Source organism: Chiloscyllium punctatum, chromosome 44 (assembly GCF_047496795.1).
Source record: "Chiloscyllium punctatum isolate Juve2018m chromosome 44, sChiPun1.3, whole genome shotgun sequence".
Classification (NCBI taxonomy): domain Eukaryota; kingdom Metazoa; phylum Chordata; class Chondrichthyes; order Orectolobiformes; family Hemiscylliidae; genus Chiloscyllium; species Chiloscyllium punctatum.
In genome coordinates, this window is record NC_092782.1 from 15993286 (window position 1) to 16016138 (window position 22853).

At 45.2% G+C, this 22853-nt stretch overlaps 1 protein-coding gene across 2 annotated transcripts in view; it reads right to left on the minus strand.

Moving 5' to 3' along the window:
* itpr2 (inositol 1,4,5-trisphosphate receptor, type 2) overlaps positions 1-22853 on the minus strand; it is a 265818-nt gene that overhangs the window by 133442 nt on the left and 109523 nt on the right. For both annotated transcript variants that reach the window (XM_072562332.1, XM_072562331.1), the window contains 10 exons: positions 22384-22544; positions 15925-16066; positions 14059-14217; positions 13682-13854; positions 12415-12534; positions 9422-9607; positions 7849-8100; positions 3517-3661; positions 2966-3116; positions 682-884 (listed from right to left, as the gene is read on the minus strand). In XM_072562332.1, the coding sequence (XP_072418433.1) occupies positions 682-884; positions 2966-3116; positions 3517-3661; positions 7849-8100; positions 9422-9607; positions 12415-12534; positions 13682-13854; positions 14059-14217; positions 15925-16066; positions 22384-22544 (1692 nt within the window). The remainder of the gene's footprint in view (positions 1-681; positions 885-2965; positions 3117-3516; positions 3662-7848; positions 8101-9421; positions 9608-12414; positions 12535-13681; positions 13855-14058; positions 14218-15924; positions 16067-22383; positions 22545-22853) is intronic.

Genomic DNA, 22853 nt, shown 5'->3' on the forward strand with positions numbered 1-22853 from the left:
CACTAAACTGCTGACAGGGTCAGCCTGTACACCAGGGCTAGTGAGAATTAATTGGCCATAGGCCAAATTTCACACAAGATGAACCACAATTTTAATTATATATGGTACATGCACTGAAGGGGAAACTGGAGAAGTATAATCGGGCATCCTGATTGGGTGAGATGGAGCAAGGTGGGACAGGGTGACCCTGGTCAGGAACATGGCAACATGGCCTCTTTCTCAGGCCATTCTGAAAATCCACCTGTTCGATGTTATGACAGGCTCCAGGGGAAAGTGGGACTTGATCCCTGACCTTCAGGCCCTGAGGTTGGGACACTATCCCTGTGCCATAACAGAATCCTTTGCTGCGGTGTAAATACTGTGTCATCTCATTGGGGATATTTGTTTTTAAAACTCAACCAGGCCAGAGATGTTACGACTGGAGCGAGTGGGGTTTGAACCCGGGGCCCTGGCTCAGAGGTAGAGATGTTACAAGTGCACTACAAGAGCCCTTCACTTTCTCTGGAGTTAGTCCAGTCTCTGAACTTGCAGCTTATTTATAGAATTCAGCGAGCTGCTCCTTTATCACATTCACATTGTACAAAGCAGCTAACACAGGTAGGCCTCTCTCCTGGGTGCACATTACCAATTAGTGAGTCAGAGGCTATGCAGATGAAAATTTCAGATCTGTCAAGAGCATACCTGCAGGATCTCGATGATTTTCAGCTTTGTATCCATGACCGTCACGTCCTCGTTGTCCAGGGCGTGCGGCAGTTTCCCTGGCACGTTTTGGATATGGCCTTCGTTACTCTCCGGAAGAACCCCTGGGAGGAGGGAGCCTCGACTCAACACCATCTGTGTCATCATCTCACCCACTCCGTGAATCGTCCGCATCACGTTGTTCCCTGCAAGAGATAGGGACGGGGATGGGTGAGGAGCCTGGGAAGTACTGCCTGAACTCAATCAACTTTCACCTCTTCCCTAACTCCAGAGGGGTACCCTCCGTAGGCAGCGGGATTCTGACTATCTGCTGGGTCACTGGCCATCTCTATATGGGCAAAGGGGACGGGGTGGGGGCACTTGGACAACTCTGGTGTCTCAGTGTGCTTTCCAAGTGAATCGCTCTGTCATTGTTGCAATGTCATAAAGTCGGCAACCAATCTGCACACAGCAAGATCCCACAACTGACACCAGCTAAACATTTCCAAGGTGTGGTCCGGGGATAAACACTGAGAATTCCCCTGCTGGTCTTCTAAAAAAAATCCAGTGGCATAGTTTCAATGTTCAAACTGGAGGTCTTTGTTCAACATATCATTGAAAGGATGGTAGCTATGACAATGCAGTGTTCCCTCAGTGGATTGTCAGACAAGAGTGTCCAGGGTGAGCTTCGAACCAGTGATATTCTGATGCTGTGATATTCTGATGCTGTGCGGAGAGTGCGAGCAGCTGAGCCACCTTTGAGGTAGCCTGGTCAAGATCTGTTGTTGATTTGTATTTGGAGGGGGTCAGGCCTTGTCCATGATGACCTCCTCCCTGCCACATTATCCCATGTTGACTCCTCCTAGTGCCCAGTCTATTCAGGTCCAGCAGGACAATCTACAAACCTGCCCCTTACCCAGCACTCAAAAGTCTGACCCCAATTTATGTTCATCATGGTGTCGGAGAATATGATTGGACATCTTTTGGGGACAAAGCCTCGAATAAATTTAAAACAAGGGATCTCTGGGAGAAAAAGGTTAAATTATCAAACTTTGTATCCAAACTTAATAAAATGTTTGCAAATCACGCAGGTAACTGTGTATTATTTTTCTGTGTACTTTATTGGATGTGGGTGTGTGCCAAGTGGGTTGGGGGTTTGTTAGCTCAGTTAGCTGGATGGCGAGTTTGTGACAGAGTGGTGTCAACATCGTGGGTTCAATTCCCACACTAGCTGAGGTTAACTCTCCTTCTCAACCTCTCCCCTCATCTGAGGAGTGGTGACCCTCAGGCTAAACATCACCGGTCACCCCTCTCTAACAAGAAAACAGCCCTCTGAACTGGTAAGTGTATCGTGACTTTAGCTTTATCTTTAGTCAAGTGGTGTTTGGTGCAGAATATGATGGGAGCCAACCAGCATAAGCTCCCAACAGCAACTAGGTATGAGTGGAATATGACTGGATATGATTGGAACACATGCCAGATAGCAGACAAGGCTTGCCAACTACAGAATCTACAAGCAGTGCAACTCAGGGGCTCAGCATATATGAAAATATCCAAACAAAACAATGATTTGGAAGCAATTTTAATTTGGAGCAAAAATAAACCACAGACGGTAAGCTCATTTCTTCTGCTCAGCGTTGTGTATCAGACCCCACTTTGCGAAAAGATGCAAATTCAGAACTGAACATCAGAGGCTTGTGTTAGCCTTCTGCCGAATGGGCCACGTCGGGCTAGTGGCACCAGACATCAGTCGCAATGCTTTGGAGAGAGGAGTCTGAATCCCACCACAGCCTATGTGAGAGTTCAAGTTCAACTGATAAATCTGAAATTGAAAGCTAGCCCCAGTGAGAACGACCATCAGTCTACACCAACGTCTGTGAAAACCCATCTGATTCACAACTGTCCCTCAGGGAAGGACATCTGCTGCCCTTATCTGGTATGGCAGGTTCCAGACCCACAACAATGTCTATGATTCTTAACTGTCCTCTGAAACCACTCATTTTCAAGACCAATTAGGGAAGGAGGAACAAATCCTGGCCTTCCCTGTCACATCCAATGAAAGTACACAGAAAAATAATGTACAGTGCTGAGTTTACCATCACAGAGGTAGCTACGCCAAGATTATCAGGCCTTGTATGAAAGTGGATTTCAGTTGAGGCAGGAAGGGCATTAAATCAGACTGAGTGAGGGACAAATGATTCAATAACTTCACACAATATTGGAGGCTTCACTTTGTGTAGCTACACCTGTTGAATCAGACCAGGAAAGGAGTGTGCTCCACACGTACCTCCATCCTGAAACTTGCTGAGTCGCTCCAAATATGACGGTGTCGGATTCTGGACACAGTCCAGGATGGCCAACAGCGTTCGCGTTAGCCTCAGAAGCTCCCGAAAGCTGTAGAACCCAAAGTAGATTAGGTTCCGAGCCAGATTGACCACCTGGAAATAAAACAAAATGATTGGGTCGGTCTGTCTGCAATTATATGCCATTCATAGTCAACAGAAACTGGACAACTTAAATCCCAATACATTGGGCTCATCCCAGGTCAATGTCCAGCTGTAAGATCTCATCTCTATGTTAGCAATCGCACACTCGAAAAGTTAGGAATGGTGTATTTTCAGCAAGGAATCGCACAGCAAGTACTTAAGAGTCTGGAATACACTCAATGTGGTGGAAGCATTGCAGAGGGCACTGGATGGTTATTTGGGTGCGCAGGGATATGGAGAAAAAGGCACAGGATTGGCACTACGGGATGGAATTGGTCCAGGCATGGCGGGCTGAAGGGCTTCCTTCTGTGCCGTGACGATTCTGTGATTAACTTCACTCACTCTTACTCACCACAAAAGTGAGCTTGTTCTTTTCCTTGTCTCCGAACAGAAACGGCTGGGTCACGACATCGTTAAGGTACTCCTCCACAAAGTCCACCGTAAGAGCAAACTTGTTCTTTTTATCGTCACGGGAGGTGTCCGTCAGTGAGTCATACCTGGCCAAGGACAGGAACAGTTAAAGATGCTTCATCAGGCAGATACCTTACCTCAGGTTCCACACTGACGCGCACTGGGATCAATGTAACATTGTTATCACAAAACATGAAAGCAAATGAGTTTTCACATCCAATGAAAATGATGTCAAAACATCTAAAATGCAAGGCATCAGGAAACATTTTACTAACATTGTTTTCTTTCACGTAATTAATAAACACAGATTAAACAGTAAAATATGATCTTAAGGAATATTGAAGAGTGCATAATTTCTCTGTAATACAATATTACATGGAATCAACAATACGGAAATAGGCCATTCAGCCCATCTGAAGTGCTAGCCACCTCAATCCCTACATAGACCTTTTCACAACCAATGAAAACTGCTCAGTGCTTTACACAGAATGAGAAAGGGGTTTGGAAGTGTTGTAATTTAGGAAATTAGTCAATTCATACACAGCAAGGTGAAAATGACTAAGAAACCTGTCGCGGCAATTTTGATTGAAGGATAAATATTGGCTGAGACACAAAACCTCTTACTGCTCTTTGAAACACAGCTGTGAGATCTCTTCCACCAACCGCAGCAGGACAGAGGGATTTAATCGTAAAGACAGCACCCCAAGGGCAGTGCTGAGGGAGTGCTGCACAGTTACAGTATCACCCCAAGCGCAATACTGAGGGAGTGCTGCACAGTTACAGTATCACCCCAAGCGCAATACTGAGGGAGTGCTGCACAGTTACAGTGTCACCCCAATGTCAGTGCTGAGGGAGTGCAGCACAGTTACAGTATCACCCCAAGCGCAATACTGAGGGAGTGCTGCACAGTTACAGTATCACCCCAAGCACAATACTGAGGGAGTGCTGCACAGTTACAGTATCACCCCAAGCACAATACTGAGGGAGTGCTGCACAGTTACAGTGTCACCCCAATGTCATTGCTGAGGGAGTGCTGCACTGTTACGCCATTAGCCTTTGTTTCCACACTCAAGCTCACGAACGTTACCAACTGGAACATGGTGGGCACATCAAATCACTTCTGTATTCTATCTTCTGTACAATGTCGGTGTAAGGAAATACTTCTGAAATTCTTTACTTGATCTGTTAGTGACTACGTTATGGTCCCTTCTGATCCAATGTTTCAGAATGGGGGAAAGCCATTCACAGGGTGACGATAAGGAGGGATTTCTTCACTCGGAGGATGGTAGATGATGGACTGCTCTACCCCAGATGTCTGTGGAAGCTCAATACTTGATCATGTTCTAGACCGAAACTGATAGATTTCCAAAGACCCGTGCCACTAAGGAATATAACATTGGGAAATAATGTCGAGGCAGAAGAGTACCAATAATTTAAAAAGACAGAGCGGGCTTGAGGGGCTGAATGGTCTCTTCCTAATCCTATTTCCTAGGCTCCCTTTTAATAAACAAGTTTATCCTTATCTGGAAATGGTCAGCCTCATTTTTTTAAAAAATTCACTTGTGGGACATGGGTGTCGCTGGCTGGACCAACATTTATTGCATGTCCCTAGTTCTCCTTGTGGTGGTGGTGGTGGTGAGGTGTCCTCTTGGATTGCTGCAGCCCATGTGCTGTAGGTACACTCCATGCCCTTAGGGAGGGAATCCGGGATTTTGATCCAGTAACACTGAAGGAATGGCAATACATTTCCAAGTCAGGCTTGCAGGGTAACTTGCAGGGGGTGGCGTTCCCATATATCTGCTGCCCTTGACCTTCCAGATGGAAGTGGTCAGTAGTTTGGGAGGTGCTGTCTAAGGATCTCTGATGACATTTTTTGCAGTGTATCTTATACTTAGTACATAATGCTACTACTAAGCGTCAATGGTGGAGGGAGTGGATGTGGTGCCAATCAAGTGGGCTGCTTTGTCCTGGATGGTGTCGAGCTGCTTGAGTGTTGTTGGAGCTGCACAAATCCAGGCAAGTGGGGAATATTCCATCACACTCCTGACTTGTTCCTGTAGATGGTGGACAGGCTTTGGGGAGTCAGGAGGTGAGTTACTCACCGCAGTATTCCCAACCTTTGACCTGCTCTTGTAGCCACAGTGTTTATGTGGCAAGTCTAGCTCAGTTTCTGATAACCCCCAGGATGTTGATAGTGGGGAATTCAGTCATGGTAACACCATTAAATGTCATGGGACGGTGATTAGATTGTCTCTTATTGGAGATGGTTGTTACCTGGCATTTGTGTGGTGCGAATGTTACTTGCCACTTGTCAGCCCAAGCCTGGATATTGTCCAGATCTTGTTGCATTTGAACATAGACTGCTTCAGAATCTGAGGAGTCAAGAATGGTGCTGAATACTGTATAATCATCAGTGAACATCCTCACTTCGGACCTTATGAAGGAGGGAAGGGCATTGATGAAGCAGCTGAAGATGGTTGGGCCTAGGACACTACCGTGAGGAACTCCTGAAGAGATACCCTGGAGCTGATGGCTTACCTCCACTGACTATGACCACCCTCCTAAGTGTCAGGTATGACTCCAACCAGCAGAGAGTTTGCCCCTGATACCCACGGATGCCAATTTTGCTTGGGCTCCTTGATGTCACTCTCACCTCACCTCTGGAATTCAGCACTTTTCTCCATGTCTGAACCAAGGCTGTAATGATGTCAGGGGCTGAGTGGTCCTGGTGGAACCCAACTTGGGTGTCACTGAGCAGGTTATTACTGAATAGGTGCTGCTTGATAACACTATTGACACCTTCCATCAACACCTTACTTACGGAACTCCTCCATTATCTTCGAAGATCACTCATTTTAGTGGAAACTCTCTCCACATAACTTAGCAGTACTTGTACCCACAAACTGCTTTGAAACCAGTTGACTGATTCAACACCAACAAGATGATGATTGATGTTGTTCATAATCCAATTCAAACTGGAGAAACACAAATTCAACAAAGCCATTCACATGCCCTGCAAATGTGGCATTAGTCAGTCACTTAGAATCAACTAACATTATTAAAACAAATGAGTTGGCCATTATCAGGTTGCATTGTTCGTGGGATCTTGCTATGCCCAACTTGACTGCTGTAATTCCTACACTACTACAGAAACTACACTTCCAAAGGACTTCACTGATTGCACTGACCTTGCTGATGCCCTGTTACTGAGCAAGGCGCTATATAAATACAAGCTCTTTCGATCAGACAGCTTTGTAAAAGGGAAATGGTATTTGACAAATGTAGCAGGAGTCCTTATAGGAAGTAACAAGCAATGTGGATAAGGGGTGTGTGGTGTATTAGGATTTCCAAAGATACTTAATAAGGTTACTACTCACTTCACCAATCCTCCTCCAACAGCATCTTCAAAACCCATGATCACTTCCGTCTGGAAGGACAAGGGCAGCCGATACATGGGAACACCAGCCCCCTGTAAGGTCCCCTCCAAGCCACTCATCATCTTGACTTGCAAGACAAGCAAGCGGTTAGCTCCTTCACTATCACTGGGTCAAAATCCTGCAACTCCCTCCCGAAAAGCACTGCCTTCCCTCATTGGGGAATCCCAAACTAGTATAGCATGGTTTAAAAATGATAGGCTCCCATTTCAGACAAAGAGGAATACTTTCACTCAGAGGGTCATTAGCCTTTGGAATGCTTTTCTCCGACATGCTAGAGACTGGGCCATTGAATATGTTTGGGTCGAAGTTAGACAGTGTTTTAAACCAACTAGGGAGGTCAAGGGATAATGGAGAGGGGCAGTAAATCAGAGTTGAGGCTGTAATTGGGGAGACTGGACGCCTCCTAGTAGAGCACTTTAGGGAACATCTCCGGGACACCCGCACCAATCAACCACACCGCCCTGTGGCCCGAAACGTCAAGTTTGCTGCTCCTCGGATGCTGCCTGAACTGTTGTGCTCTTCCAGCACCACTAATCCAAAATGAGGCTATAATCGGATCAGTCATGATCTTATTAAATTGTGCCAGCTAAAGGGACTCTATAATGTACTTCTGCTCCCATTTCTTATGTTCTTGCTAACTGTGATTTACTCATGCCATTTCATTCCTGAAATTGTGGAAGGTGCTATACAAAGGCAAATTCTTTAACTCTGGTCAGCTCAACTATTCTGAGAGAGAATTCAAACTGTAAGGTCATCGACTCAGGAGATGTAGAGCTCATTACTTCACCAGTCCAGGCACTGACTAAAACCACACAAAATCAGAATCCGAAACATACTCATGAATTGTAATCTTGGTCGGGATTTCAGTCCATAGCCTGGCGTATTTCACTGGGGTGACAGACTCCTGTGGGTCGCGGTCCACGTGCATGTGCAGCATCAGCCTGCAGAAGGACGCCCGCAGATCGTAAGGGAGGTTCTCATCCGACATGCACCGCAGGATGAGGTCTATGCCGAGCTGTGACGAGATCTGGTCAATGGCAAGGTACTGACGATCGAGGCACATTCTCGCAAAAAGGTTCAGCTGGTACCTGTGGGAAGGGAAGGTGGGAAAAGGGCAGCGATTAAGGCCACTGTCAACTTGTACGTGTCAACCCCCTCAAAACAGAATCCCTACAGCACAGAAAAAGGTCTTTCAGCCCATCGAATCTGCACCCATTCTCTGAACTGCATCCCACCCAGATCGATCACGCTCACTTTTCACCCTGCACATCTTATTGGCTAGGCCACCTACCCTGCTTATTTAGCACGGCCAATCCACCCTGGATTGTGGGAGGAAACTGGAGCACCCGAAGGAAACCCACGCAGACACGGGGAGAATGTGCAAACTCCACACAGACAGTCGCCCGAGGCTGGAATCAAACCCAGGTCCCCTGGCACAGTGAGGCAGCAGTGCTAACCACTGAGCCAATGCCAGGTCATTCAAAACACTGCTGTTCATATCCAGGACGGCACCAGCTCCCTGTCAACCTCGCATTGCTTGACCGACGTTGTCTCCAGCTCCCCAGTGCCTACATTTTAACATTCCCACCCTTGCTTTATGGGATGGCTGGGATATAGTGGTAACTTCACTGCGCTAGTAATCCAGACAGCTGGTGGGATTTAAATTCAGTTCGTAAATCTGGAACATGAAACAAGGCTCAGGAATGAAGGCCAGGCAATTATCATCCTTAATCATCGCAAAAATCCATCTGACTCATTAATATTTTTAAGAGCACAACCTACAAGGGACTCCAGATCCCATTCTGCTTTCTGAAACAGCCCAGTAATATTCTCAGTTCATGGGTCTTGAGGCATGGTGGTAGCGCCCCTACTTCCAGACGAGAAGGTCTGGGTTCAAATCTCACCTGCGCCGAGGTGTCTGTCTAACCTGTACGAACACGTTGATTAAAATAACAAGACCCTCAGTATTAGGGTCAAATGCCAGTCATGCCCATCTCACATGAGTCCATAAGGAAGAATATCCTCAATCCCCATCAACCCTCCACGAATTCTCTCCCTTGACCAATCAACCCTGGGCTCCTTCAATAAGATGGTCCTTAAAATCTCTCTCTTCTGGTCTCCCTGCTATAGAAAGGATGTTATTAACCTGGAAAGGATACTAAAAAAGATCGGGTCACCAACCCTGACACCTCCCTCCCTTTGCCTCTGTTGTCAGTAGTTTCCTGCTTATGCTCAGAGGGGAGCCTTGGGACACGTTACCAGGTGAAGGAAGTTACATTAATGCAAGGCGCTGTCATGGAAAAGTCTTAAGGCCATCATGGAAAGCCGAAGATAGAGAGTAAGTGCAGTCCAACAGTACATATTTCATAAGGTACTGAAACACAAACTAGACTATTAAGGCCTAATTACCTGTAGTAGGTTAAAATGTCCTGATCTTCCTTATTCCCCTCCTTTGCTTCCTGAGCCAGATGCCGGATGGATTTGCCATGTGGTTCCTTGTCTCCATCGATCCAGTACAACCAAACTTCATCGTCATCGACATCATCTTCAAGTAAGGAATTTTCGATACTCAAGTCCCCACGGTTTGATAACAGCCTTGACAAAGCAGAACATAAACGTGAACAACACTGGAGTCACAAGGGACTGTAAAGGTGTGGAGGGAGGGAGGAGGCAATTCAGCCCATCCGGTTAACGCTGGCTCGAAGCAGAGCAACCCGGTCATTCCCGCCTCTGCTGCTCTATCCCCCCAGCTCTCCAAGTGCCTGAGAATTGTCCTTTTGAAACCACTCATTCCTTCAGCTTCTTCTCCCCTTTGGAAGCTGAGCTTCCCATTTCTTAACCACTCACTGCGTTCAAAACGTCCTTTCACACACACCTCCCCGTCTCCAAATATTTCTGCGGAACGTTTTCATTCAGTTTCCCTTGCAGCATCAGCCAAGGGGAACAGATTTGCAACCTGGGATACTCAATCCCCTCTGCAGAGTCAGAAAACAGAGTTCCTACAAGCCCCTCGACCCTTAACTTTACAAATAACAAAATCTTTCACAGCCAGACCTCTGCCCTCCCGACAACCCCCCCCAACCCCTGTAAAACCAAACCAAACAGCCCAAAATGAAAACTGACCGTCCCGTTACATTTACCAGAGGTGTTCCCACTGCTCTGCCAGCATCATGGACTAATACCTGCGTTCTGAATATGGTTAACAGTTAAATAATAATCAGATAATCTGGTTTTGTTTTTGAGATGCTGACCGAGGGGCAGTTAGTTATTAGCCAGAGGGAATACCTCTTCTTCAACACCTTGACAAAGCCTCAGTAGGTGGTGGGAAACGCCGTTTAACATCCCATCCAAAAGGCAATACCCTCAGACAGTGCAGCACTCCCTCAGTATCACAATGAAGTCTAAGTGTTTATGCACTTAGCAGCACAAGACAGTGGTGAAGCCACTTTTGGAGCACTGCATACAGTTTTGGTCTCCCTGCTATTGGAAGGATGTTATTCAAACTGGAAAGGGTACAAAAAAAAGATTTACAAGGATGTTACCAAGACTGGAAGGTTTGAGTTATAAGGAGAAGGTGGATAGGCTAGTTCATCTTTCCCTCAAGTGTGGGAGGCTGAGGGGTGTCCTTATAGAAGTTTATAAAATCACGAGGGGCATGGATAGGATAAATAGACAAGCATTTAAAAGGCATCTGGATGGGTGTATGAATAGGAAGGGTTTCGAGGGATATGGGTCAAGTGCTGGCAAACAGGACGAGTTCAGTTTGAGAAACGTGGTCGGTGGATGCATTGGACTGAAAGGCCTATTCTAACTATAAGCCCTAGGGTGTGAGTTCAACCCCGCACCCTGTGGTGCTAAGGCAAACTGTCCCACAGCCTGCTCCTCTATTCCCATGAGCTCCTGGAAGCGAGGCCCAAAACTCTGTCCTAATCAGGGCCTTGTGGGGAAAAAAACGTCAAAGTGATGTGAATACAACAACCAGACTGACTCTGTGGGGAGAAACAGGACATTCACTTCATCAGCCTGCTATGGATGGTAAAACATATCCCCCCCAATCTGGGACAGGCCACAACTGGAGAATACCGCCCAATAATAAATGGTTTTCCATTAATGACAGAGATTAGAAGAGTTTGACTTTTCTCTCAGAGACTCATGGGTCTATGGAACTCTCTTCTGCAGACAGTGGCTGGCTCATTGAGGCAGACACAGACTCCTCACTAACCAAGGAATCGCGGGTGGTTGGCGGGAGGCAGGGATGTGGAGTCAAGGGGTGTCCTACTCCTGATTGGTGTGGAAATTCATATACTTGAAAGTCTATTGGGTATTTTCTGATTTTATTTCAGATTTTCATCACCTTCGGCCTTTTATTACACCGCGTATACCTTCAAATAAATTTGGCAGATCTGGCATCTTCTATGGGGAGAAAGCACAGTGACTGCTGTGAGGCCAGGAATCATTCTTCTACAGTCACTGGACCTGAAACATTTACTTTCTCTCTATAGATGCTGTTAGACCTGCTGAGTTTCTCCAACACTTTGTTTTGGTTTCAGACTTTCAGCATCCACAATTCTTAGTTTTATTCAAATAAAATTGATCAGGTTTCAAGTGTCGAAATTAAGCATTTTGCATTTTTCAACAATATTTTAGAATTACTGGGGAATAGGTTTCACAGTGCAGCAGCGTAGGAAGGGACTGATAATCATTGGTTAGGCCACAGTTAAGAGTGTTGTGTTCATTTCTGGTCCCCACATTGTGATGAGGATGTGGAGGCTTTAGAGATGGCGTAGAAGAGATGTACCAGGATGCTGCTTGGATCAGAGGGTAGGGGCTATAAGGAGAGGCTAGAAAAATTAGGTTGTTTTCTCTGGAGTGGTGAAGGCCGAGGGGAGATTTGACAGAAGTCTATAAAGTTATGAGATGACGGGTTGACGGTCACGATCTTTATCCCCCAGAATTGAAAACTCTCATACTAAGGGACATGCATTTAAGGTGAGAGGGGAAAGTTCAAAGGAAATGTGAGGGGCAAGTTTTTTTTTTAAAAGACAGAGTGTGGTAGGTGTCTGGAATGTGCTGCCAAGGTTGGTGGTGGAGGCAGTTATGTTAGGGCCATTTAAGGGGATTTTAGATAAGTGCATGAATTTGCAAGGAATAGGGGAATATGGACCAAGTGCAGGCAGAAGGGATTAGTTTAATTTGGTATCATGTTCAGCACAACATCGTGGGCTGGAGGGACTGTTCCTGTGCTGTATTGTACTATGTTCTAGTACACTGAGACACCAGAATAGAGGGACATTGTATCAGCTCTCCCCACAGCTTTATTCTGTCAGAACTCGGTGATGTTTAATTGCCCAGTTTTCAGAATGACAGATAGTCCGGTAAAAAGGAAAATATTGCTTGCTTACTTGGTTTGAATGAGAATGTCGGCGTTGGACGCATTTAACATGAATTTGCAGATCAGTTCCTGAGTGACAGGGATAGCGATGTTGTTGGACACACAAAGGTCTGCCAAGTAATCCAAGAACCTGCAAGACAATCAATGTCACAAACGGTCAAGTGTTTTGGTACCAATTCCTGTCGCACACGGTGAAACGACTGGACTGGAATCTGTTGGCACCAAATAGTGAGTTAAAGGGGATGCTGCTACTATAGGGTAAAATTTTAAAAAGCCCTCTAATGTCGGGCAGGCAAGAAAATACGCACGTAGTGAATTGTTCACATTTTCAAATTAAATGGTGTGGTATGGCTGGATTACTATACAATGAGAGACATGGTGCTGAACCTTGCACTCATCAGGACCAATGCAAGAATACCAAATTCTGAACTACCACAACAATTTGGAAGGATATTATTAAACAGGAGACTGCTCAGAAAAGGTTTACCAGGATGTTGCCGGGAATGGAGGGTTTGATTTATAAAAATAGGCTGGCACTTTTTATTTTTCGACTGACGTGGATGAGGTTGAAGGGTGACCTTATGGAGGTTTATAAAATCACGAGAGGTACGGCTGAGGTGAACAGCCAGGGGTCTTTTTCCTAGGAGAGTTCAAAACTTGCGGGCATGTTTTTAAGGTGGGAGAAGAAAGTTTTGAGAAGGACACGAGGGGCAACTCTTTCCACACAGAGGGTGGTTTGTTCATGGAATGAACTGTCAGAGGAAGAGGTGAATGCAGATACAATTACAACATTTAGAAGACTTTTGGATCAGTTCATGGATAGGAAAGATTTTCAAAGTCTGTGAGAAGATTTGTAGCTCGGGTGCTCGTTGTTGTGGTTCTGTTCGCCGAGCTGGGAATTTGTGTTGCAGACGTTTCGTCCCCTGTCTAGGTGACATCCTCAGTGCTTGGGAGCCTCCTGTGAAGCGCTTCTGTGATCTTTCCTCCGGCATTTGTAGAGATTTGGAGGGAAATGGGCCAAACACAGGCAGGTTGGATTAGTTCAGTTTGGGAACATGGTTGGACCACAGAGTCTGTTTCCATGCTGTATGGCGATAGCTCACACACTACATGGGAAGAGGAATAGAAATTGTTGCGATTGTTTGAAATTTGCCATTCTTGCATTTGCTGTCAGGTCCACATAAGAATTCTTGCAAAGATGTTATTTAGTTTTAAACCCAGCCAGACAGAAAAATCTCAGGGACAAGGGAAGGTTGCACAAAAGCCGACTATCCCACCTGGGCTCCCTGTTCCTCCGCAGAAGCTTGACAAAGGTTTCAATCTCCTTGGCTGTGATATGCTTCTCCAGCAGCTTCCTGTTGTTGTGCAGCAAGGCTGTGATGGTGTCCTCTGCCAACACATCGTATCCAATCTGTGACTGCATGATGCCAAACATCTTCGCAATGTACTCCTGAAATGAAAACAAAAACAATTTGTGAGAGAGTGCTGGAGAAGGTGAGGTTGAGAACAAGTGTTGCGAAAGCAATCCATATCTATTCTGAAATCTTGTATAAGGAGACTTTTTTTCTCCTGACTAAATTAAATGAATCTGTCTTCAGTGCAAATACTGGCAAGTTACACAATCCAAATGCTCATAACAATACACAGTACCTACCTGATTCTTCCTATAATCTTGCTGAGAGTGCCGCAGCACTCGGTAACAGAGGCGTAATATGTACCGATATGGAGCGTATCTCTGATCTCCCAGATCTTCCAGTCTCAGCATTGGCCCTTCCCCTTTGTCTATGAAAGGGACCCTCAAAATCCCAAAGATCTGCCATGAGGGGTGACAAAAGAAACAGACACATCAGCTAATGATAAGATAACACCGGCAGAAGTCACACTCACTTAGAGTTTTATTTAGACAGTCCAAAACTACAATTCACAGGAGCCATCATTCAACTCCCAAGACTCGTTTCATTATCCAGTTCGATCGTGAACTGATCTGTGTTTTAACCCCATTTATCTCATTGTTGCATCCCTTGATATTTTTATTGAAGAGAACAGAATTAAACAGATTGGTCTTAAGCTTAAACACTGACATTTTGGGGGCAGCGCAGTGGTCCCTCAGTGTCAGGGACCAGGGTTTGATGCCATCCTCAGGCGACTACGTAGCGTTTGTACATTGTCCCTGTGTCTACGTGGGTTTCCTTCGGGTGCTCTGGTTTCCTCCCACCGTCCAAAGATGCGCAGGCTGGGTGAATTGGCCATGCTAAATTGCCCATAGCATCAAGGCTAGGTGGGTTAGCCACGGGAAATGCAGGGTTACAGGGATAGGGTAGGGGGTGGGTTGGGATGGCATGTCCTTTGGAGGATCGGCGTGGACCCAATGGGATGAATGGCCTGTTTCCACACAGGTGGGACTCTGATTCTATGACTGATTGAGCATCCATCAACAGTTGGAGCAAGTGTGCCATTTTGTATTAACTTATTCTGAGGGTGTAGGCGTCGTTACCAAGGCCAGTATGCAATATCCATTCCTAACTGATCTTGAAGCGAGTGTTTTGTGAGGCCATTTCAGAGGGCAATTAAGTGTAAACCGCACTGGGTCTGGAGTCTGGTAATGGATGGCAGTTTTCATTTCTTATAGGGACATTAGTCAACCAGTTGGATTTCTACAAGAGAGTGTTTCACAGTCACAGACTAGCTCTGCGTCACAGATTTATTAACTAAACTTTCAACTCCACCAGCTGCAGTGATGGGACCTGATCCCATGCCGCCACAGCTTTAGCTGACCTTCCAGGCTGCTTGGCCAGTGACAAATCACAAGACAGCTTTCTTCCAATTTGGGAGATAAAGTCCTTGCTGATTCACCCAGTCTGTCTCTAACACCATTCTTTGGATGCTCCAAACCATTGAAAACAATTCCTCTGGATCCAACCTATTAAATTTCTCTGATATTTATATCACCTTGATTACATCACCTCTTAATAATTAGTATGCGAGGAAACGCAAAACAAGTTTAAACAACTTGTCCTCATAATTCGGTCCTTAAAACTTGGTATTATTCTCGTGAAAATGTTGAGCTAGTTAATATTTTCACCGTGGGTTCAAACTTACCTCAGAGTGTAGAACTATGCCACGGCTTGTTTGTCACTCCACAGATAACAGTACTAATAACTTTTACACAGAATCCTCTTTTTTTTGGAAACTATATTTTTTAAATTATACAATGAATCACTGTCAGGCAATCTATGGTTTTTCTTTCTTTCTTTCTTTTGTATCGAAGATTGAACCTAGGTACTTTGTACCGAAGATGGCGTCGTGGGGGGTGACATTTTCACTGCGTTCCTGTACCTGAGTACGCGTGACAATAAACCTAATTCTAATTCTCAATAAAATGCATCAGCCAAATTACAAATTATAAACCAAACAAGATTTTATTGCTTTGAAGCAGCGAAGTGATCTCTTCAGACCATGTCCTGTGGAACTATTCATGTGAAGAAACAAAGCTTTCCACAAAACGGTGAAGTGGTCCTACCTGTTTCAGGATATTCTGTTCCCTCATTAACTTCTGTCTCTCTCGGTTTGGTTTTGTGATCACCACATCCAAAACATCTTGACCATTGCTGGGCACATAAGCGACAAAGAAAACCAAATCTTCCAACAGCTTTGTCACAAACCTGTCAACAAATTAACAGATTATTTCTCAGCTTCAAGCCAGCTCGTTCTGCTTCTTCGTTAAAGAATAAGAAATGGTTTCCCGAAGATTGCAAACCAATAGGGCACCAGTTCACAGGAGGAGAGAGGAGAAAACTGCCCAGTGACCATTTGTTTTATTGCCGTTAATGGGAGATCACAGTGTGAAAAACATCTACTGTGCCTGCTTACATAACGGAGCGGTGCAGCGTGGTTTCCGGCCTTTCCATGCCTCCACTGCCCTCTGGGGCAGAGCATTCCATACACCCACCAGTCTCTGGGTGAAGAAGTTTCTCCTCAACTCTGTTCTAAGTGGCCTACCCCTTACCTTTAAGCTGTGTCCTCTGGTTCAGGACTCACCCATCAGCAGAAACATGCTTCCTGCCTCCAGAGTGTCCAATCCTTTAATAATCTTCTACGTCTCAATCAGATCCCCTCTCAGTCTTCTAAACTCAAGCGCATACAAACCCAGTCGCTCCAATCTTTCAGCGTAAGATAGCCCCGCCATTCCAGGAATTGACCTCTTATTAACAGCATACATGTGTGAATGTTTATCCAGAGTAACTCTTGATGGTTATTTTGGTGGGATGAGTGTGAGACTATTGCACAAGGGATCAAGCGGCTAGGAATGGCTGTCACTATCCTGATCTCCAGCCTGTAATATGCATGAGAAACTGCAAGTTGCCACAGCAATGCAGACACTGAGTAGTCTGTAACATAACACCACTGTGTCACGGACCTTCAGAGAAACTCATTGGAAATGAAGGATGGGGAAGGGACGGGGTGACCTTTTATCAAAACTGCCTCCAGAAGATTCTAAAAGTCAGATAGACAGTAAATGGAGGGCGAGGGCGATAGAAAGGGTAATGCAACAAAGTTGGATTCTGTCACCAAAACACTGCAATCTTAACAGTGAAATGTTCAAAGGACATTGCTTAGATTTACTGGGAATTTTACTAAGTGGCAGAACACAAATAATCAGAGAGCTGCAGATGACACAGTAACTCTGGCAGACTCGGAGAGGAGGACTAACAGATATAAACCATCAATAAGCTGCAGTGAAAGAGTACGCAGGGTAATACTAAAGGAAAGGATTACATCGAGGTACAAAACCGCAGTGAAATCAAAACGAAGTCAAATCATTTTCCTATCTGGGCAGCCTAATAAAACCTGATGGGAACAGCAGTCTAGACATCAGGAAACACATTAGACTTGCAAAATAACCCTTTCCCAATGTTGTTGGACACGTTTAGAAATAAAAGCATCTCTATGGAAAGCAGAATGGAATGACTAAACTGGTCATGTTGCTGTGGGAATGCTAAATCTGGATTTGAAGCTCTGCAATGGACGATAAATGAAAGGTAATTAAAGAGGGTTCTGGGACATGATGGGGATTAGTCAGACAATACACACGGCTCATGCAGAAAGCTGGTGCACAAGCTTTCACTCATTATAACCAAAAACCCATGACAACTTCCCGGGCATGTACTTCGGAGATGAAGGTGACAGGCATCCTTCCATCAGCAGGGGTAAAGGAATGCAGCCTCAGAGCCACGGCGAGGTGGAGAGAAACCAATCCCTTTGATGGAACAAATAACCATTTACTCTGGTTATGGGTAAAGTTATATGCCAGGGTGCAGAATGATCTCTGCCATTGCCTTCTCTGCCAGGCTGGTGTCTGTTTGGAACTTCCGAAAGATGTCATGGTATGCCAACACCCTGCCCACATCCAGAGTCACCACCTCCTTGGGGTGTCAGCTAACGTCCCACTTGTCATGACAGACGTTGAGCTTTTGTTTAATTTCTGACTGCATCCTTGAAGCTTTGGATGCTCTCTTGGCATAAGTTACCCATTGCACTTCCACTCTCATCACCCACCCATTCTATCAAGGATGTGCCATCTTTCATTCTGTGCACACAGTTAGAGATGTACAGTATGAAAACAGACCCTTCGGTCCACGCACCTATGACATCCAAGATTCCTTAGTTTGACTAGAGCTGGAGTACTCAGCATGTTTACCCAAGAGAGGACTTCTCCTTTGGACCTTCCTGAGGATGCATCTCAGGCAATGAAAATGGAGATTATTCAGCCACTCAGTGACAGCTGTTCAGGATTCACTGTCTGACAACAATATACTGAGGACACAGGACTTGTGGATAAGACTCTTGACCCTGTCAGTTTGTAATGTTGTTTTTCCATTTTGATAGTTGGTCAAAATGAGTGCTTGCCTTTCGTGATGGTACTGTGCCTTTAACAGGGATTAGCTCTGTGCTGTTTATCTTGCGGTGAAGTATTGCCACAGTAGTGCTGGAATATCTGCCTCAGGGGTAGTGGGTAAACAGCTTCGGGGTGTTTTTTAAAAATTAGACGCAGGATGCATGGTTGGGTGGAGTCAGGCTCACCCACAGACACACGGTTTTAGTTGTGCTTTCAGTTGGCTGTTGAAGCTGATCTATAAAGCTCTCTCTCTCTCTCTCTGCTACAGGGAAAAGCTGGAGTTGTCTCTCTCTCTCGTTTCCTTTTTGTGTACCATTCACCTGGGCTGGAAGGGAGATAGCACATGAGGAAAATCTGCTTTGCTGATTTGCCAAGGGTGTGTTTATGGAACGTGGAATTATTGGAACGGTTGATGACTAGTGGTTAAATATATTATTTTGTTAGGTATTTTAACTGAATTAAAGTTATGCCAAGTGTTCTTTGTGCATTTGTTTTGGATTTTAACTATGGTGTGAGAATAAAGAGTATTTGTCTTAAAGCCTCGTTGTTTGACCAATCAAATTACATCTGGAACACAGCACTTGACACTTGATCTAAATAAAATAAAAGTTAGGGTCTAGGCTATAATTTGAGGGGATTTGATTTGGTCTATAACACTTACCGATGCATGTGAAGAAGTCTTGGTGAGAGACAGATTGCTAAGTCACCATAGGTACAAGATAACAATGGCGTTTTGTTTTTGAGAGGGATCACAGGCAGAGACACAACATCCTGTCCGTTAACTAGAGTTTGCTGGTCAAAGGAGCAGACAACCTATGAGCCTTTGGAGCCGGTCTTTACCCTAGCTAACTAGTGTATCTTCCATACTGTTCTTCACGGTTGAAAATATCCCAAACTGCCTCTCCTCTGATACTCTGATCAGGGCTCACTCACCGCACCTTCATCTGAACCAGTTGAGGAGCTGCCCATCTGATGCTGAGGGGAGGAACACTCCCTACATACAAGTTTGAAAAGCATTGGTCAGGAGGACAGAGTGAAAAGAAACACCAAACAGAGGAGGGGCTAAGGCCAGTTTCACCCCATTCTTAATCTCATCTGGTACCACACCTGGTAGTGACTGGTTAAGTTGAGGGCAGCAAGGAAACAGGGAGACAAAGGAGAAAACATAGACACGTAGAAAATAGATGCAGAAGCGGGCTATTCAGCCCTTCGATCCTGCTCTGCCATTCAATAGGATTGCATCAGTCCATTGGCTACACTATTCCACCATGGCTTATCACCCAACTCATTACCCTATTTCCACTTTCTCCCCATACCCTTTGATCCCTTCAGCCCTAAGTGCTATATCTAAGTCCTTCTTGAAAACATTCAATGTTTTGACCTCAACTGTGGCAGAGAATTCCACAGAAATACCACTCTCTGAGTGAAGAAATTTCTCCTCAGCCCAGTCCTATCGTTTCAGTCTCGAAGTTCCAGGCTCCCTGGACATCATGTGTTTACCATATCTAGTGTGAATTCCAAACTAGGAAATACATCAACACTTCAAGGAGCTGCACAGGTAAACGAACTAACAACAACTGCAATGGCAGCTATTATCAAGGACTGCATAATCAGCAACAATGGTAAGGACTATCAGATCAGCCATGATCTCGTAGTACAGTACAGCAGGTATGATGGGCTGAACGGCCTACCTCTGCTTCTATGTCTTATGGATTTAATTTAGTGCCACCCGAATAGGAAGGTAGGATGCCATGTTCTTCCTCCAAAATACTGGGACTAACATTGTAAATTAGATTTATGCTAAATATCTTGGAACACAATTTTGGCATTTCCTTTAGGATACCAGAGCTCGAGCACTCCCGAATGAGAGAACAAAAGAAGCTGGTGAGGGAACAGGGAGGTGCCAACAGGCACAAGAAAATGCCCACACGAAAAGAGGGAACAGAGTGCAAAATGAGAGAGATCAAACAATTAGAAGCCAAAAGACATGAGAGAAAGGGAGTGAAAGGGGAGAGGTGGTTTGGGATACTTTGAACAGTGAGTAACATTGTAGAAGATCAACTGCACGAAATAATTGTCCTTCTTATTTGTTTGATCATGTCCCTTGCAGTATATAGAATAGTTGTCCCATACTCCCTCACTGTGTGAGAGCTTCCTCGCTCTGACCAAGCCCTAGTGAACAGGTTAATGAGAAAGACAAGCACAAGTTGGGTCAGCGTGTAACTCAAGGAGGAACATGAGGTGATGTCCAATTGGAACTGAAGATAAAGCAACCCACAGAGACATCATTACATTAACCTGTCTTCTCCCAGAAAATCTCCTTGGACAGGTGAAACATCATTCAACACTAATTCACAGACAAATGGTTTCCAGAAGAACACTTAACGGCAGTGAAACGTTCTTTTGTTCTTTCTTAGAATATCATCTGTAATTGTGGTTCTGTTCGCCGAGCTGGGAATTTGTCTTGCAAACGTTTCGTCCCCTGTCTAGGTGACATCCTCAGTGCTTGGGAGCCTCCTGTGAAGCGCTTCTGTGCTGTTTCCTCCGGCATTTATAGTGGCCTGTCTCTGCCGCTTCTGGTTGTCAGTTCGAGCTGTCCGCTGTAGTGGCCGGTATATTGGGTCCAGGTTGATGTGCTTGTTGATAGAGTCTGTGGATGAATGCCATGCCTCTAGGAATTCCCTGGCTGTTCTCTGTTTGGCTTGCCCTATAATGGTAGTGTTGTCCCAGTCGAATTCATGTTGCTTGTCGTCTGTGTGTGTGGCTACTAAGGATAGCTGGTCGTGTCGTTTTGTGGCTAGTTGGTGCTCGTGTATACGGATCGTTAACTGTCTTCCTGTTTGTCCGATGTAGTGTTTTGTGCAGTCCTTGCATGGGATTTTGTACACTACATTTGCTCATGTTGGGTATCGGGTCCTTTGTTCTGGTGAGTTGTTGTCTGAGAGTGGCTGTTGGTTTGTGTGCTGTTATGAGTCCTAGTGGTCGCAGTAGTCTGGCTGTCAGTTCAGAAATGCTCCTGATGTATGGTAGTGTGGCTAGTCCTTTGGGTTGCGGCATGTCCTCGTTCCGTTGTCTCTCCCTTAGGCATCTGTTGATGAAATTGCGAGGGTATCCGTTTTTGGCGAATACTTTGTATAGGTGTTCCTCTTCCTCTTTTTGTAGTTCTGGTGTACTGCAGTGTGTTGTGGCCCTTTTGAATAGTGTCTTGATGCAACTTCGTTTGTGTGTGTGTGTGTTGGGGTGGTTGCTTTCATAGTTTAGGACTTGATCTGTGTGTGTGGCTTTCCTGTGAACCTTTGTGGTGAATTCTCCGTTCGGTGTTCTCTGTACCATCGTGTCTAGGAATGGGAGTTGGTTGTCCTTTTCTTCCTCTCTAGTGAATCGGATTCCTGTGAGTGTGGCGTTGATGATCTGGTGTGTGTTCTCTATTTCTGTGTTTTTAATTATTACAAAGGTGTCATCCACGTATCTGATCCAGAGTTTGGGTTGAAGTTGTGGTAAGACTGTTTGTTCTAACCTTTGCATTACTGCTTCTGCGATGAGTCCAGAGATCGGTGAGCCCATGGGTGTTCCGTTGATTTGTTCGTATATTTGGTTATTGAATGTGAAGTGTGTTGTGAGCTCGAACTGACAACTGGAAGCGGCAGAGACTGGCCACTATAAATGTCGGAGGAAACAGCACAGAAGCGCTTCACAGGAGGCTCCCAAGCACTGAGGGTGTCACCTAGACAGGGGACGGAACGTTTGCAAGACAAATTCTCAGCTCGGCGAACAGAACCACAACAACGAGCACCCAAGCTACAAATCTTCTACCTAACTTTGAATATCATCTGTAAAATGGGAAAGGATTCCATTCAGTTCACTTACAGGAAAACCAAAATTTTGGTCCATAAACCAACCCCCAATGCAACCCATAGGGAATTCCGGGGAAAGCTGGCGGAGGTTGTTACCCACAGGGAGTAGTGGCTAAGGGTTGTCCACAAAGAACATGAACATTCAAACCAATTTGCTGGGTTTAACAGGCCCTGCTTCTGAATGGTATACTCTGCGAACAATAAGGATTTGCAAGAGGCATTCACCAACCTTCTTTCATTCTGTGTAAGGGAGCCATCCTCCAACTTCTGGACCATTGCATAAAGCACCTTGCTGGCATCATTGGCAAAGTCCAAGTCTCGGACTTCTGAAAGAGGCACAGAGACAATCGCAAATGCCTCCTTGTCTTCTTTGGTTGGACATGTTCCAATCTAATGGCAAGAAAGCAACCTTCAATCCACAACCTTGACACACTGACATAACAACAACAATTGGAAAGCCCGTTATGAGAAAGCGACTGGAATATTTTGGGGTATCAATCCTGCAGATGGTAGTGTCAGGGTGACTTTATCAGACTAGCAATCCAGAGCTACAAACAGAACACCAGATATGGTAGTAACAGATACAGAAGAACAACAGTTAACAAGCTGAACTTAGTGCTACTCCATTCACCCACAAAACAACACCCTCCCCAGAGTACTTTTGATTCCCATTCTGGTCATGTAATTGGAATTGGAGAG